At 46.2% G+C, this 14,412-nt stretch overlaps 1 protein-coding gene across 1 annotated transcript; it reads right to left on the reverse strand.

Moving 5' to 3' along the window:
* Positions 1 to 173: 173 nt before the first annotated feature.
* CCNF (cyclin F) lies at positions 174 to 12,747 on the reverse strand. Its single transcript, XM_082772162.1, has 17 exons — positions 12,701 to 12,747; positions 10,922 to 11,076; positions 10,388 to 10,494; positions 9,387 to 9,454; positions 8,417 to 8,610; positions 8,004 to 8,057; positions 7,363 to 7,467; positions 6,713 to 6,790; positions 6,146 to 6,297; positions 5,456 to 5,620; positions 4,665 to 4,788; positions 4,144 to 4,324; positions 3,606 to 3,693; positions 3,144 to 3,243; positions 2,711 to 2,841; positions 2,345 to 2,514; positions 174 to 1,809 (listed from the first exon to the last, which is right to left on the reverse strand). Exons 1-17 carry the CDS (start codon positions 12,711 to 12,713, stop codon positions 1,346 to 1,348), a joined length of 2,349 nt encoding a protein of 782 aa, XP_082628288.1. The 5' UTR covers positions 12,714 to 12,747; the 3' UTR covers positions 174 to 1,345.
* Between the last annotated feature and the right edge of the window lie 1,665 nt (positions 12,748 to 14,412).

Raw genomic sequence — 14,412 nt, forward strand, 5'->3', positions numbered from 1 at the left:
AAGCAGTACCTTAACTCTCCAAGCCCCAGCTCAGTGCAGTAGGCGAAGGGGATACCATCCACAGAAGTAATACAAGGAGCCATCTATTTATACAAAAAAAAAGTTTTATAAAAAAGTCACTACATTGTGTGTATCTGAACTGTTGCCATCTGCCACAGTAAATTCTAAACAAAGGAAGAATCATGGAGTCCAGTTCCAGTGTTAAGTTCATTGACATCTCCTGGAAGTCTTATACCTTGGTATTTGAATGCTCACTATGTTTTTAAAAAGAAGGCTGTTTTCCCAACATTCACAGGCTGACAGAGCTTTAACCAGGGTTGGCTAGGCTGGGGTCAGCATCACTATGGATACAGCACAGAAGATAATTTCTTTGTAAGAAAAGTAGATGCTGCCTTTGTGAATTAGGATCCAGTTACAATAAAAATTAAGTTAAGGCTTTCTGTACGACAGAATGTTTGCCATTACTACCTTGATGCCTGTTTCTAGTGTTCAAGTGATTTGTGCTTTATTTCAGGACACGTTAATAGAAATAGCAAGGAAGACTGTGCAAGACAGGAAATGAAGTTTTGCCACTGGCTGGAGGTGGCAGCTTAACCACACAGTTCCAGCATAGACTAACAGTTCATGGAGATCACATTACTGTAGCATCGGGCAGTGAAGCATAAGGCACAGGAGGAGGATTTTTCAGGTGAGGGAACATATGGCAACTAAGGCCTGAGGCAAATAGGGCTTAAAACCATGTGAGAGGTAGGTTAAAAAAATAAAAGCTCAGACCTGCTGTGAGCCTTCATTTACCTCTTGATTGTATCCATAAAAACCTTAGATCAGTGCAGCAAAGAGTATATATACACACACACAGACAAGGGAAGCACCAGCTGACTTGATATAGTACCTGGCTGGGAAAAAAAAAGGCAGCACAACCTCAAAAAGGTTTTTCAAATGGAAGAATTCAAGCATAGTGTTACATCTAGTAACTTGGCAACCAAAAATAAATTCCTTTCTTTTATAGTGCCAGGCCTCACAGTGAAGCAAGGGACATGACAAGTTTCCTATCACCAAGAATTAACTGGTGAGGTATGACAAGCTATAACATTTCATCAGTGGAAAAGGATCTTAATTTGCACAGGACCAGACAATAGGGGATACTTAAAAAAAGACAGATATCAAGGAAGGAAACAGCCCAGAAGTGAGCTACAGAATTAAAAGACAGGCTTGCAGATCATGATAGGCAAAGTTGAGGGGAAGGGCTCTTTTTGGAGGTATTGTCAATTATTCACTATCATCCCTGTACGACTATGACAGAAATACTGTTTCCAGGAAACCTAGAGAAGTAAAAAGCGTGAAGTCAGAGGCTTAAGAAGCCCAAGTTCACCCTTCCTTCACTGTGTTCCGCTATGTTTTTTCGTTTGACTTGCCTTCTGTCACACTTGCCATCACTAGACCTAGCACACACTGACTGTAAACATGATTCCAAGTAACGAGGCAGGCATGGCTCCTTGTTCATGGCGCTGCCAAGAGACAGTGCTGAGGTAGGTTTGAGAGGTACTCCACAGCTGCCTTCTACAGAAGATGTAGGACTAGCACCATTGATGGAAGAGTAGCCCGAGCTCCCTTCCCGGTTAGGGTTTCTTGGGGCAAGATATGTTGAAACTCTGTGAGTGTCATCCGCTGTCTTGGCCTTCCTCTGCGGTGCCGCATGCTCAGACCACTCTGCAGAGAGGTTGTCTTCATCACTGGAGTCCTGACAGCAGTGCTCCGCTGGGTCCACGTACACCACCGTCACATCCAAGATTCCACTGGGACCTGTCACTGCAAGGGTGATAAAAGGGAAAGGTTGGTTATGACTTGGGCATCACCAAGCAGGCATTCAGCACAGTCAAGCAGAAAAAAAACATACAAGTATGAACTGTGTGTCTTCTTACACGTGGACAGGAGGGTAGACTGTTTCCCCATCAGCCTGTTTGGATAGGTACTGCCTAACAACTGCTTGCAAAGTGAAAGGCCAGTCTCTGCATCAGCAGAACAAACAGATAATAATGTTTAATTGGCTACAAGTGATCCCATTCATCAGGTTTGGCCTACTGTTGTATCTGAAAATACTGTCTTGAAACGCTAAGCCACTACCAAAATCCCTCATTATGTTCTGAAGCAGTATGTTCCTTTTCTTCTGTATATTCCTAAAACAGTTTAACAGTTATAATCACTGGGGAAAGGGGGAAGAGTTCTTCCAGCTGACCTTCTGCTGAAAGTTCAGGCTCCTGGTGCCTGAGAAACAGTTTTAACCAAAGATAACAAGCCAGTTTTAATTCTTGTCTAGTTTTTATAAGGAGAATAAAAGCCTCACCATCTCCATCTCTTTCGCCTTCGCTTTCCTGATCACCTTCATAACCTGAGCAGGAATCTAAACTCCAGTCCAGGAAGTTGTCTAGAAGGCTTTCTTCCTGGGTGGACAGTTCAGCTGTAGGCGTAGTCACAAAGCTGCCTCTGTCATCCTGAATGCTGTCTTCCCTCCTCCTGTAGCAAAGAAATGCAGAAGTCACGCATTAAAAAAAGAGATCTACTTTTCCAGCTCTTTTAATAGGTATGCCAATTAAGGCGATTACAGAAAAAATGATCTTATCTAAGAATAGAACCTGAGGATACCAGAGGGGAGGAAAGAGGAGACATCTTCATGTCTTCAGAGACATTTAAAGCAATGACTTATACTAGCCTTTTAGTTCTCTTTCCAGAGGGAGAGCTAAGGAAAGTCTCAATTTCCACCACATTCGTGTGCAAAGGACTGGGCTCCGGGTCCTCCTGTTTCACACCCAACACTGAGCAGAGCTGGCTGTAACTCATCATCTGAAAAATAAAGGGTCAGTAAGAATTAGATCAAGTGATTCCCTCTGCCAGGAGACAGCTATTTTATCCTTATTTTTCTAGAAGTAAGCTATCCTGGTGAGTTCTTCCTACACGTTCTCAACCCTACAGTTACAATCCCAGCAGGGGAAGTTTAAAAGCCACAACTTTACCTAGTTGTTCTCTCTTCCAAAAACCTGAAGTTAAAACCCACTTCCCCTTCTGTGAAGTTTTGTACATCCTGCCACATGGTAGCTTTGCTCCGGGTGTCCAGCTTCAGCAAATGAAACAGAGAGCTAACCCACCTTTTCTTTGCCTATTTCTTCATAACGCTCATCTTCAAATCGTTGTTTCACAGCAGTTAAGGACACCTGCCTATAATCCTTTGGGACCTCATCATGGAAACTGCAAAGACAGATTGAAGTCCTAGTCTTAGAATGAATTACATGAAACAGTGACAGCAAAACCTAGCAGTTTATGTGCATTCCCTCTGTCCACCTTAGCTCTGTGCTGAAGAAGTTGGCATTTCACCAGGGAACTAACTTGAGGACCACCAGGTCTTTGTAACCCAGGGCCACTACCAGGACAAACAGAGTAACTGTCAGTGAAGCGGCCCCTAGACTTCAGTGCCTCATGGTAGAGAGAGCAAGGCAGTTTCCCAAAGCCACCTCCTTCATGGGGAAGGGCTGCCTATGGATGCAGCATGGATGCGAGAGCTGGAATACACACACTCATGTTTCGTCCCAAAAGAGTTCCAGAAGTCTTACCATTTTTGGTGGAGGCTTAGCACACAGGGCAACAGGTCTTCAAGAGAGAAGCCAGTGCACTCAGACAACTGGCTGGTCCAGGGATGTGCTAGAGAAGAGAACAGGCATTACCATTTCATGTTTCTATAATCAGATTTCTTTATGGGATAAAGATCAAGCGATAACGATTGCCATGAGCTTTTGCCTCTACACAGTTTAAGTTAAGAATTAGCTTCAAGGATAGCTTTACGTGAAAAACTTAAGATATACCTAAATATAATCCTACATCGTAGACAATGGCAGAAATCTTCAGACTTGTTTAAACACTGGACTTGCATTGGCTGATGCTAATACTCTTGTTCATCACAGCTATTAAGAAGTCAAATAGACTGAACTCAACTCTTAATTTTTCAAATTTTACACCTGTTCTCCTCTCCACCCGGCCTCCCCACAGTGACTGGGACATCTTGGTTAAACTCCAAGTAAACAAGCAAAAGGCACCCTAAAAGGGAAAGGCAGACTGACATCCGACAATCTGCTCCGAATGGGCTTTCCTTACCTTGACCGTGTAGTATCTTAGCCAGCAGCAGTGCCGCAGCAGCCAGGCGAGCTGGGGAATACACAAAAAGGCTTGTGTTTAAGAGTGACAGTTCGCAAATGAAGCTGTAAAGGTGCAGAGTTCTTCTCTCCAGTGAGACTATGTTTGACAGTACTTCTTTGTAGTCCACAATAGTAGGTATCTAATACAAAGGATAACAGAGGTTGGCAATACAAGACAAACACGAAGTATTTAGAACAGTTGTTTCCAGAAGACATCATTTTCATTTGTGTTTTTTCCTTTTTTAATACTACACTAACATTGAAACATTCTCCAGCAGAAAAGTGTCTTCAACTTGTCTCAAGAGACCTAAGTATTAATCTCTACAGAAAGAGAGACAGCTTTGCATCTGCATGCTCTTAAACATGCATGGCCTCCATAGCTAATAAAGAACATCTGCATAAAACAATAATGTCTTAGATAAGAAGCACTAATTACAAGAGCCCTACAGGCAAAGTATTCCCTCCACTTTCCAAACTCACCCTTATCTTTCCCTCCAGGGCAGAAATGATCTCGCCCATCATCCTCACCAGGTCTTCATATTTGTATGTGTTGTCCGTTAGCCACACAGCTTCCCGTATTGTCAAGATCTCTTTGCTGATGAAACTGCAACATCAAAGAATACTAACAGTTAACCCCAGAAGAGAGTGAGCTTGTGCACTTATGCACTATTTGTTTCTTTCTGTGGCCAATAAATGCATTCAAGAAGGCCAAGGAGTTAAACTTTAATAAGTACCTTATAAAGTCAAGTACTGATTGGGAAAGAATAAATAGCAATTCTTCATTTATTTCACCTTTTAGCTCAAACCACCTACTAGGACATTGCTAATTCTTCATTTATAAAACCTTTCTTAGGTTAAGATGCAAGATATTGAGGTAATTAACAGAGAAGAGTAATTATCCACCACATCCTTCTGTTCATCTGAGCATAACAGACTGAACTAGGTAACAACACTGCTGCAGTTGTTCCTTACAGGGATCCTCATGCTGATGAGAGTGTGAAAGATTTCAGTTATTGATGGAATGCATTTAGGCTTATCCACCACTATGGAGTTGTTTTCATATTAAAAAACATGTTCAAGGAATATTCTGTGCCTCATTTGCAGAGACTGGGACTGTTTGTATTTGAATTCAGTTCAAGCAGCAGTCATTGTAGAGGGAAGCCAAAGATTCTTTCCAGTACTATTATTAGCATGGGGAAAAAAGCTTGAGCTGCACAAATGAATTTGAATGATCACAGTAACCACCTCTCAGCATGAGTCAGAAACCCTACCGTGTGCAAATAACCATGCAGGCTATTCCCAGAAGTTGGAGTCGGGATCGAGGTACAGGTCGCAGCTTCAAATAGCGATCCACACATCCCACTGTCATGTGCAGGCACAGGCAAGAGAAGTCTTTCATGGTAGCCACTTCCACCAGCCAATCAATCAGGATATACCTAGATGGCAAAGACAGACACATCCCGCCCAGTTAGAAGCCATTCAAATCAGTCCCAAACACCCTCCCTTTCCCTAGTTTTCTGAATTCCTCCTCCAATTAAAAGTTCAAAGACAAGACCACAGCCCTGTTTAAGTGCCTGACCACCCTCTCGGTGAAGAGCCTTTTCCTGATACCCAACCTGAACTGTGAGACAACTACTGCTCCACTCGCATGAGAGGGCACGGCTGTGGTTACACAACTCCACACTGTGCACAAGGCGTTCCCACCTACCCCCAGCCTGCCCCAAGATCCTTCCTCCATCCCCTAAACAGGAGGCCAGGGAGCGTGCCCAGGCACCGGAGTGCTGAGCGTTCACACTGCTGACGCACTAGCTTGCACCTGATTGCACATAATGAACTGCAGAGGAGTAAAGCTAAAGATTTCATCTTCCAACAGACCTCATTCTAGGTGTGCTTCCCCTCTACAGATGTAAAGGGAAATAGTTTTTTGCTGTGTGGCCTGACTCCCGGATCTGAGTTTTTACCTCATTGTTTCATTTATTCTTTTCTGCACAGTGAAGATACTTTGCTTGCTGATAGGAAGGGAGGCTTGAAAGATCTGAGACACCATTTCACTGGAAGATTTTGGCTCTAATCCTAGCTGGTTTCCATTCCCACAAGCTTTGGCTAAAGCTATCTGTAGTAGAGAAAACACAAAAGAAAGGGTTTTTACCAAATGCAAAATAAAGCAGCTTAGAATGGTCCTGTAATTTTCCTGTTGAGAAGAGGGAACAAGAGAAACTACTTGAGAGAACTGCTAGATAATTTGTAGTTGTTAGTCTTGCTAAAATACCCAACACTGCACATGTAATTCAGGGGCAGGCCTTTATGTCTATCACAAGCTTAACCCTTGGATTGTACCAAGGAGAAGTGCAGTATTTTCCAAAGGAGGGTGATTTGCAGAGTATATATACACACACATATAGATATTATTCAGCAATTTTGACCCTGCTTCTGAAGGGAGAAGTCTAAGCCTATAGTGACAGAGCATAGATAAGACCAAATGAAGATAGCTTTCTGGTGTGGGGGTTGAAAAAAATAAGTTATCTTACCTGTGCTTCCCAGCAGCCCTTTGCTGCATAGTCCCGTAGCTTCCTGAGACTTTGGAGGTACCTGCCAGGATCTGACATCTGTAGAGGAGAATGTAAACACATTTCAAAAACCATTACCTTTACAGAACAAACAGAAGGACTGAAGTACTAATATCTAGAGAAAAAAACAGTACCTGCAGGTACCTCTATTATTTCAGCAACCTGCCTGTTCTGTTTCTCACCATGACAACACTGTTTTTAAGAAAAACTTTCTTCAGCTCTTGCCCAGGGTCTTGCAGGAAATGAGACAGGTTACAGGAGATTCCAACATACTAGTTTTGGCATTTTTTTTTTTTTTTTTAAATGACAACGCAGGCAATCTCCCCACTCTTGTTCCCAAGTGAGCAACCTGATCACTGGCCAGCTGTCTCTATGCCTTTAGTAGGCTCACTATGAAAGAACTGCTAACACCTTTTACAACTACTTGTAGACTCATTTACTTTAAACACCAAGACAGACACCAGAGCTCATTTGTGAATGTTCTTACTATTCTTGGTTATGAAGAAAGTAAGATTTGAGAAACAGCGATGTCTTTCTCCATATGTTCCTTGCACAGGACAAAGGTTCAGACATTACAGTGAAAATTTTTTTTGAGAAACAAAATTACTTACAGCAACCTTTCTGTTACTTTCCCAAAGGAGGTAGGAGCTGTTTAAACAACCCTGCTTTGAAGATTCTTCAAACATTTCAAGGGACTCTTTCCTTTTTTCTTCATCCTAAGAAGGAAAGGCGTGACTGTATTTATGCTGTCCAGACAGATCTCAATACTTCAGAAGCTACAGAATGGCTCTGTACTAAGAACTGGAGAGCAGAATCAACAACTTGTGAGTCCACTCCAGATTATAAGGGCTGCTCCAACATCCACTCAGCATTTAAAGATTCCATCTCAGGAAGCAGTGGTTTTCCTCAGCCAGACAAAATCGTTTTACCTCGTTCACTACTGAAGGCCATTTTTGTGTGTTTGATGCTCATTATGAATGGAAGGCTTCCTGTAAGACCTGACCACACAGCAAGCCCATGATCGTGCTAAAATTAATTTAATTGTTTCTAAAATTGGATAAACTAAGTTGATAATGTTCCTTTAAACAATTATTGGGTTAAGCCCACGAGAGCAGAAATTGTTACGCCACTTGAGGAAGATAAGAACATTTGGATGACTTTTCTCTTCTTCACTCGAGGCAAACACAGCATTAGCATCAATAAAAGTCACTTTCAGAATCCTCAAACATATCAAATCAGAAACACTGCTCACCTCAAAGAGACTCAAGACCTTAGCCAAGCAGTAGAGAATAGATCCTTTCTGAGCCTGAAAAAAAGCATCAAGATAAAGTATTGCTAAAGATAAACAAGGAACAATAGCAACTTTTTGCTATTAATTCCAGAGTAAAGTTGTTTGCCTTTCATTCTTTCATTCTTCCCCCTGGCTTTTCTCAATGTTTTGTCATCTTTGACACAGTACTGAATCTCTCAGAAGACACAGCACAAGGCCTCTGGTACTCATGATATACTGTGTACTTTGGCAGCAGATTCATTAAGATGATTGATCCTCAGTCACTTAAACAGCAAGAGCATAGGAGCTCCTTGGGGAAATGAAAACAATTTTTCCAAAAGAAGTAGGTGCAGCTACCAGCCTGTCTTAAAGTCAAGGGCAGAAGGCAGTCTTACCTTCTCCAACTGACACTCTGCTTTAAGACTCTCAAAGACCACAGCTTTACAACAGCTTCCACTCAAGGACCAGGGAGGACGAATAAAAAGCCAGATAAATGGGGCTGCGCACACATTCAAACGCTCTGCCAGACTGAAGAAATGAGACGCCTTTAATCCATTCACTTCTGCACGACCTTCATCAGAGATGGACACTAAACAAACAACAATAAAAAAAATGGAGAGTTCAGAGTTTATTCACAACATGATTTTGGCATTTAGTCAGGCTGAGAGAGAAAATGAGATACCACCAGGAAAAGATTGGATTGTATTTTCCCCTTAAAGCTTTAAAGATCAGGGAGATGGCAAGAGAAGACAAATCTTATAATAATTAGTCTGTAGGAACATAAAGCCCTAAACCCAGGAGGCATTCTACAAATACCAACACTCAAAGCAATGTTAATTCCTGTCACTGCACAAACGAATTAGTGTGCAAGTTACCTGCCTTGCTAGCACCCTCAGCAAGGAGGTTCCTCCTGCCATCAGTCCCTTTTGTTACAACCAACAGACTAGTTAAGTAGCCAAGTTTGACCAGGAGTTTACAAAAGATGACTTCTAAACATGAATTCGTAGGCTTTGCACAGACTAATTTTGTTGTTTTAAAAGCCCTGTGCACCATACACCACGGCACTGGACACCTGGCAGTTTAGTGCCCAGTTCTTAAGTTGTACTGAAAGATAAAACTGAAGAGGCATGATGACACAGGAGACCTAACCACGCATTTAAGACAGCAAACTGGCTCTGAACATCACTGCTCTAGAACCTGAGTACAAAAACATCATTGCTGAAGGCACTGGAGAAATAGCTTTGCAAGTCGCCAGTGAAAATGAGGGAATTAGTCTGATCTGTAGCTACAAGCCATCAGCTCGTCTTTAGTTCTTTCCATTATGCCGTCTTCCCCAAGGACCCAAGCACAAGCTCCCACACTTACAGCCTTCATTGTACAGGTATGCTATTCCCAGCTTCACAGCAGCTTCAAAGTTACCCCTTTCAGCAGCCCTGAATGGGAACACAGAAGATACCTCAGGTTGAAGTCAGTAGGTGTTTTCAGGCCCACATCAGCAGACAAGTTACTTCAGTGGAGGCCAAGCTGTGAATCTGCTGTTCACCAGCCACCAGCATACGTGCTTTCACTACCTAACTTAAAGGCAAATTATGCTGTGGCTTTTCTTGCTGCAACCCTTTCATACGTCCATGTCCAGGATAATTTGACAATTCACAGGAACAGTTTCCCAATCCCAAGCAACATCCCCAATACAAGATTACAATAATATGCTTCAGTACTTGCGCCATCGAGGACATGCCTCAAGCCCTTGTGCTCCTCCCTTCCAGACCAATTTTCAGACAAATCTTCTTCAGAAAGAAGATGATACATGCATCAGAGCAGAGGCAATAACCAGAAGCAGAACAATTAGCATGACATTTATATTGATTCATCGCCTTCAAATCAGATGAGTAAGACACTCTCCTTCCTTTTTATGGTGCTTCCTTTTTTAATTTTATAATTTACCCATTTAAACTGCACTTGTTTTAACACTGAAGTTTATCTGCTTTTCAGTACAGTGGGTTGCACAAGAAGTGACCAAAACAACCAGGACCCAGAAATACAGTTATGCTCTTGATCCTATGATCTCACTTGCACGTTCCTATGGAAGCACCTGTAACGTTTCAGTTAATGTGTCATGTTCTAACATGGAATACTAATGCCCTTGGAGAGAAATAACTTCAGTGTATGCAATTATTTGCAGCTTACACGTGAAATCAATAATTCTTCATTGCCCTATGGAAAGACTTCCATAAAAAAAAAAAAAAAAAAAAAAAAAAAAGGGTAGGCAGATTTCTCACTTGTAGTGAAGATTTATTAGAGCTGTATATCTAGCTTGAAACATCCTCCTCTACAACTTCAGGGGAATATTGATTCTTAGAGCTTACCTTTCAAACACTTTCAGGTTTTTTGGAGAAGGCCATACATCTTCAAAACTTGCACATGCCCAAACACTAGCATGATTATCCACAAGGTATTTAAGATGTGAGTGCACCTGCAGGGTTGGGGAAGAAGTGTAAAATAATAATTGTTAAAGTAAAGTGACCAAAGGAGAAATAGTTCCTTGTGATCTAATTTTATATAGGTAACTAATTAATCACAAGTTGATCATAACTCTCTTGCTGTCTAACCATCACTAAGGCAAAAGATGCTAAACCAAATCAACTTGTTCAGTCCCAGTGAGCTGGCAAGACAATTTCCACAGAAAAGTTGCACAAATCAAACAAATATCACTGCTACTCTTTTGAAGCTTGGAGTAGCAAGAAATAAAGTTACTAGGATACCAAATACCCAGCTACTGCATGTATTTTTTGCCTTCCTTCAGGTTTACTTGGACACAGACTTTCCTGTATGCAGTCCTGGCTCCTAATGGCAGAAATAAGCCATTGCATGCAACAGAGGAGAAGCACTTGCAGACTCACAGCTCTGACCGAGAGGATGTCCTCAGCAGGAAGGCCTTTCAGAACATGAAACAGAACGTCCTCGGGCAGGCTTAGCAACGTCAGGACGCGGGGCCGTTTTCTTATCCTCCGCTTTGAAGGGAAAGAAAAACACCTGGAGCACCTACAGTGAATCACTGGGAAACAAAACCACAGAACACCTCAGTTAGTGATGGAATAGTACAAGAAAAAAGGCACTTACAGCGTACATGCACACAAACACGCATCTGATCAAGTACCTATTGACTGCAGCATATAATACTTCTTCAAACAGTAACTGTAGAGATTGAGCCCGTCACAGAATGCTGTAAGGCTTAGCTGTGAAGAAGCGACTGGTTCAATTTTTCTTAGTTCAGTTCAGTCAGTTAAGCTGAGATGCTCAGGAAGGATGGCTCACGCCATTCAGCTCAAACACTCCTCATCCAGGAGAAGCCTCCTGCGCCCTAACTCCACCATTTGCCTGTTTAGTTAAACTGTCACCACTACAACTCCATTTACCTCCCCCACCTCCCAACTTTTTTCCTCCTCAATTGATAACAGACCTTGAAATGTGACCGGCTCGATTAGGAAGTTAAGACCCACTAAACCTGCTGACGCCAGAAGCCCACCTTCCTGGGCAGCCAGTTGCTGCCACGGGTACTCAGAGAAGAGCTCTAAGAACCAGGAAACCTTTCTCTGAAGTCTTCACCGTTTTGTAGAGCTCACAGACCAGGGCGCTGGCTACTTTTGTTGCTCGTTAAGAGTTCACCCTCACTGCATTAGCCGAGAGGGGCGAACCCAAGGGGAGCACAGCGTACTGCTCTCTGAGGACAGGAAACACAAACCTTTCTCCATCTGCTACTGAGAGCACAGTGCTGGGCTGCCACCCGGACTGAGGGCAGGCAGAGGCTCGGGCAACAGAGGCCACTGCTGAGACTGAAGGTGGCTGAACGTTTCCTTCACAGATGGGGGGCTCCAAAACTAAATTCTGAAGTGAAAGCCTGAGCCCCACGAATCAGAGGGCCACTTAAAGGTCTTCGTTTTGGCCACAGAGGGCTTCTCGGTTGTACTTTTCAAATCTGGTTCAAGTCTCACACAAAAAGAGGTTATACCTGGGAAATTTATTTAGTTTTCTTCCAAAAGAAGCATCCTAGGAGACTCTCTGGCTCTGCTGGAGACCCCAACACTGTGCTGCACGCCTGAGCTAGCGCTGCCGGCCCTATTCTCACCGGCTCATTTCTCATGTGGAGATATTTTGAGGTAGATGAGAGCACCGGGGTGAGAGCAGCACTGTAACACACCAAACCGCCCTGTCTGATCTGTGGGGGCCAAAGGCAGCAGCTGAGCCCGCGGCACCGCTCCCTGCTTCTCCCCACGGTGAGAGAAACGGCTAAAGGGGGAGCACGGGGAATTTTTAGGGGGTGTTCTCTCCTTTTTCCCTTCCCCTCGACCTGCTCCTCTGCAACCCCGCACCCGGACAGCCCCGGGGCCCAGCGCTGCCCCGCGGCTCCCCCCACACACACCGGGAAGGGAACGGACGGGACCCCCGCACCCCTCCCGGCTCCACAGGCCCCGGGGGAGCCCAGCCCGAGCCCTCCCGGCAGGGGCAGCGCCGCCGGGGCCCGGCCGCCTCCGGGAGCCTCCCCGCCGGTCCCCCCCCGGCCTCCCCCACCCCGGGAGCCCACCGAGGCCCCGTCCCCGCCCCGGTTGGAATTCCCCGGGAGCTGAGGGGCCGCGGGGGGCTGCGTGTGGGGGTGCCGGGGCGGCGCGGCCCGCACTCACCGCCCGCCTTCATCGCGGCGCCTCCCCGGGGACCGAGCGGCGGCGGCGGCGGCGGCGCCCGGAGCGCTTCTGAGGGGAAGGCGCCGCGGGGGCGGGGCATCACTACGGGGGGCGGGGCTTAGAGGAGGAGGGGCGGGGTTTAGTCACGGAGGGGCGGGGCTTCGCGCTGCCCGCTCCGTCCCCGGGGCTCGGCCACGCCCCCTCGGCGCTCAGCGAGGGTCAGGGAAGGAGCGCGCGGCCGGCCCCGCCCCAAGCCCCGCCCCATCCCCGAAGGCCCCGCCCACCCTGGGGGTGGTGGTGGTGGCGGAAGCCCCGCCCCTTTCCGCCGTCGGCCCGGCTCCGCTGAGCGACGCCTGCCGGCCGCGCGCACTTTTTTTTTTAAACACAGCGGGCCGCCTGATTGGCCGGCGGGGCGCGGGGGGGCGGGGCCGGGCCCGCCCCGCGGGCCGCGATTGGGCGTCGAGGATGCGAATTCGAATCGGGGCAGTTGGCGGTTCGAGCACCTCGCGGGCACGGCGGCTGCGGCGCATGCGTGCGGAGAGCAAGGACCCCCCCCCCCCCCCCCCCAACATCCCCCCCCCGTTCGCAGTGTGCGGGGCGGCCGTTGCCATGGCAACAGGCGCGGCCTGCGCGCCCGCTCCCCTCAGGCGGTGCCAGGCGGGGCCCGCAGGGCCCAGCATAGCTTCAATAAACTTTATTTGGTAGCGTGTCTCTGAGTTTTATTTAAGGACACCCCGAGGTTTTAGGAGCGTATTTCATCACACAACATTCTGGATGCTCCCACGGGAGGGGTTGGGGGGCTCTGAGGTATCACCGGTGCTCCAGCTTGGTGGCTGGGGGAGCCCAGCTGAGGCGGCTCGGTGCCTTATTTCGGGTGGCTCCCCCCCTCGTGCCCACCCCAGAGCCGTGCAGCAACCACGGGTGTGAATACAGTCCTGAATGCAGGAGCTGCTGTGGAAGACTTCCCCCCGTGCACGTCCACCACCTCCATCCACATTGCTGCCTCACGTTCCTGGGGCATGGCAGAGTGGCATCGAGCACTCATGAAATATTTAGCTCCCTTTAGCTGGGAAGTGTTTCGAGTGTAAGAGTTAATCACGCTGTCGGCTTTTGTTCCTTATTTCTTCTCCCCCTCACAGCTGTTTCTGTCAACTAAAAATAAGTTGAGTCAGCAAACAAAACGTGAATAATCCGCTCCGCGCAGAAAGCTAAAATACCCCCGGGAGATGCTCCGTGAGTCATGGGGCAGAGTGCCCTCAGGTAGATCTCATCCCTCCCCGAAACTGGAGCAGCAGAGGAAGGCAGGCCACGGGGAAGGGGGCAGCTTACAACAGAAACCCAGGCGGGCACACAGAGCTGGGAGCTGGCAGTGAGGTGGCAGGAACCCAAAGTCTGTGACTGTAGATGCAGGAAAGGTTTGGGGCAGGGCATGGCAGCAGTGCTCTGACACCCGAACTGGTGAGCTGGCCCCAAAGCAGCTGCAGCTAAAGGGATGCTGCTTGCCAAAAGCCAGAAGATACCATTCTCCCAGTGCTTATTACTGGAAAGGCATTGCTCATTTACTGGAACAACTATGCCGACCTTGTGTGGGCCTGACACAAAGTCAAGTGAAATTAATGTGGGAGTCTCTCTGCGGCTATCTTCAGAGGGTTTATAGCAGGTTTACAAAGACAAAGGACTTCTAATAAGATATATTACTCAGAGCAATATTC

This window comes from Aythya marila (genome assembly GCF_965140915.1).
Source record: "Aythya marila genome assembly, chromosome: 15".
NCBI classification, from domain to species: domain Eukaryota; kingdom Metazoa; phylum Chordata; class Aves; order Anseriformes; family Anatidae; genus Aythya; species Aythya marila.

Coding starts and splice junctions, on each gene's coding strand:
- CCNF (XM_082772162.1), bottom strand. Junction 8,611..9,386: donor ATACCTGTACAATGAAGGCT/GTAAGTGTGGGA, acceptor TTGTTTGTTTAG/TGTCCATCTCTGATGAAGGT. Junction 8,058..8,416: donor CAGAGTGTCAGTTGGAGAAG/GTAAGACTGCCT, acceptor GCTTTTTTTCAG/GCTCAGAAAGGATCTATTCT.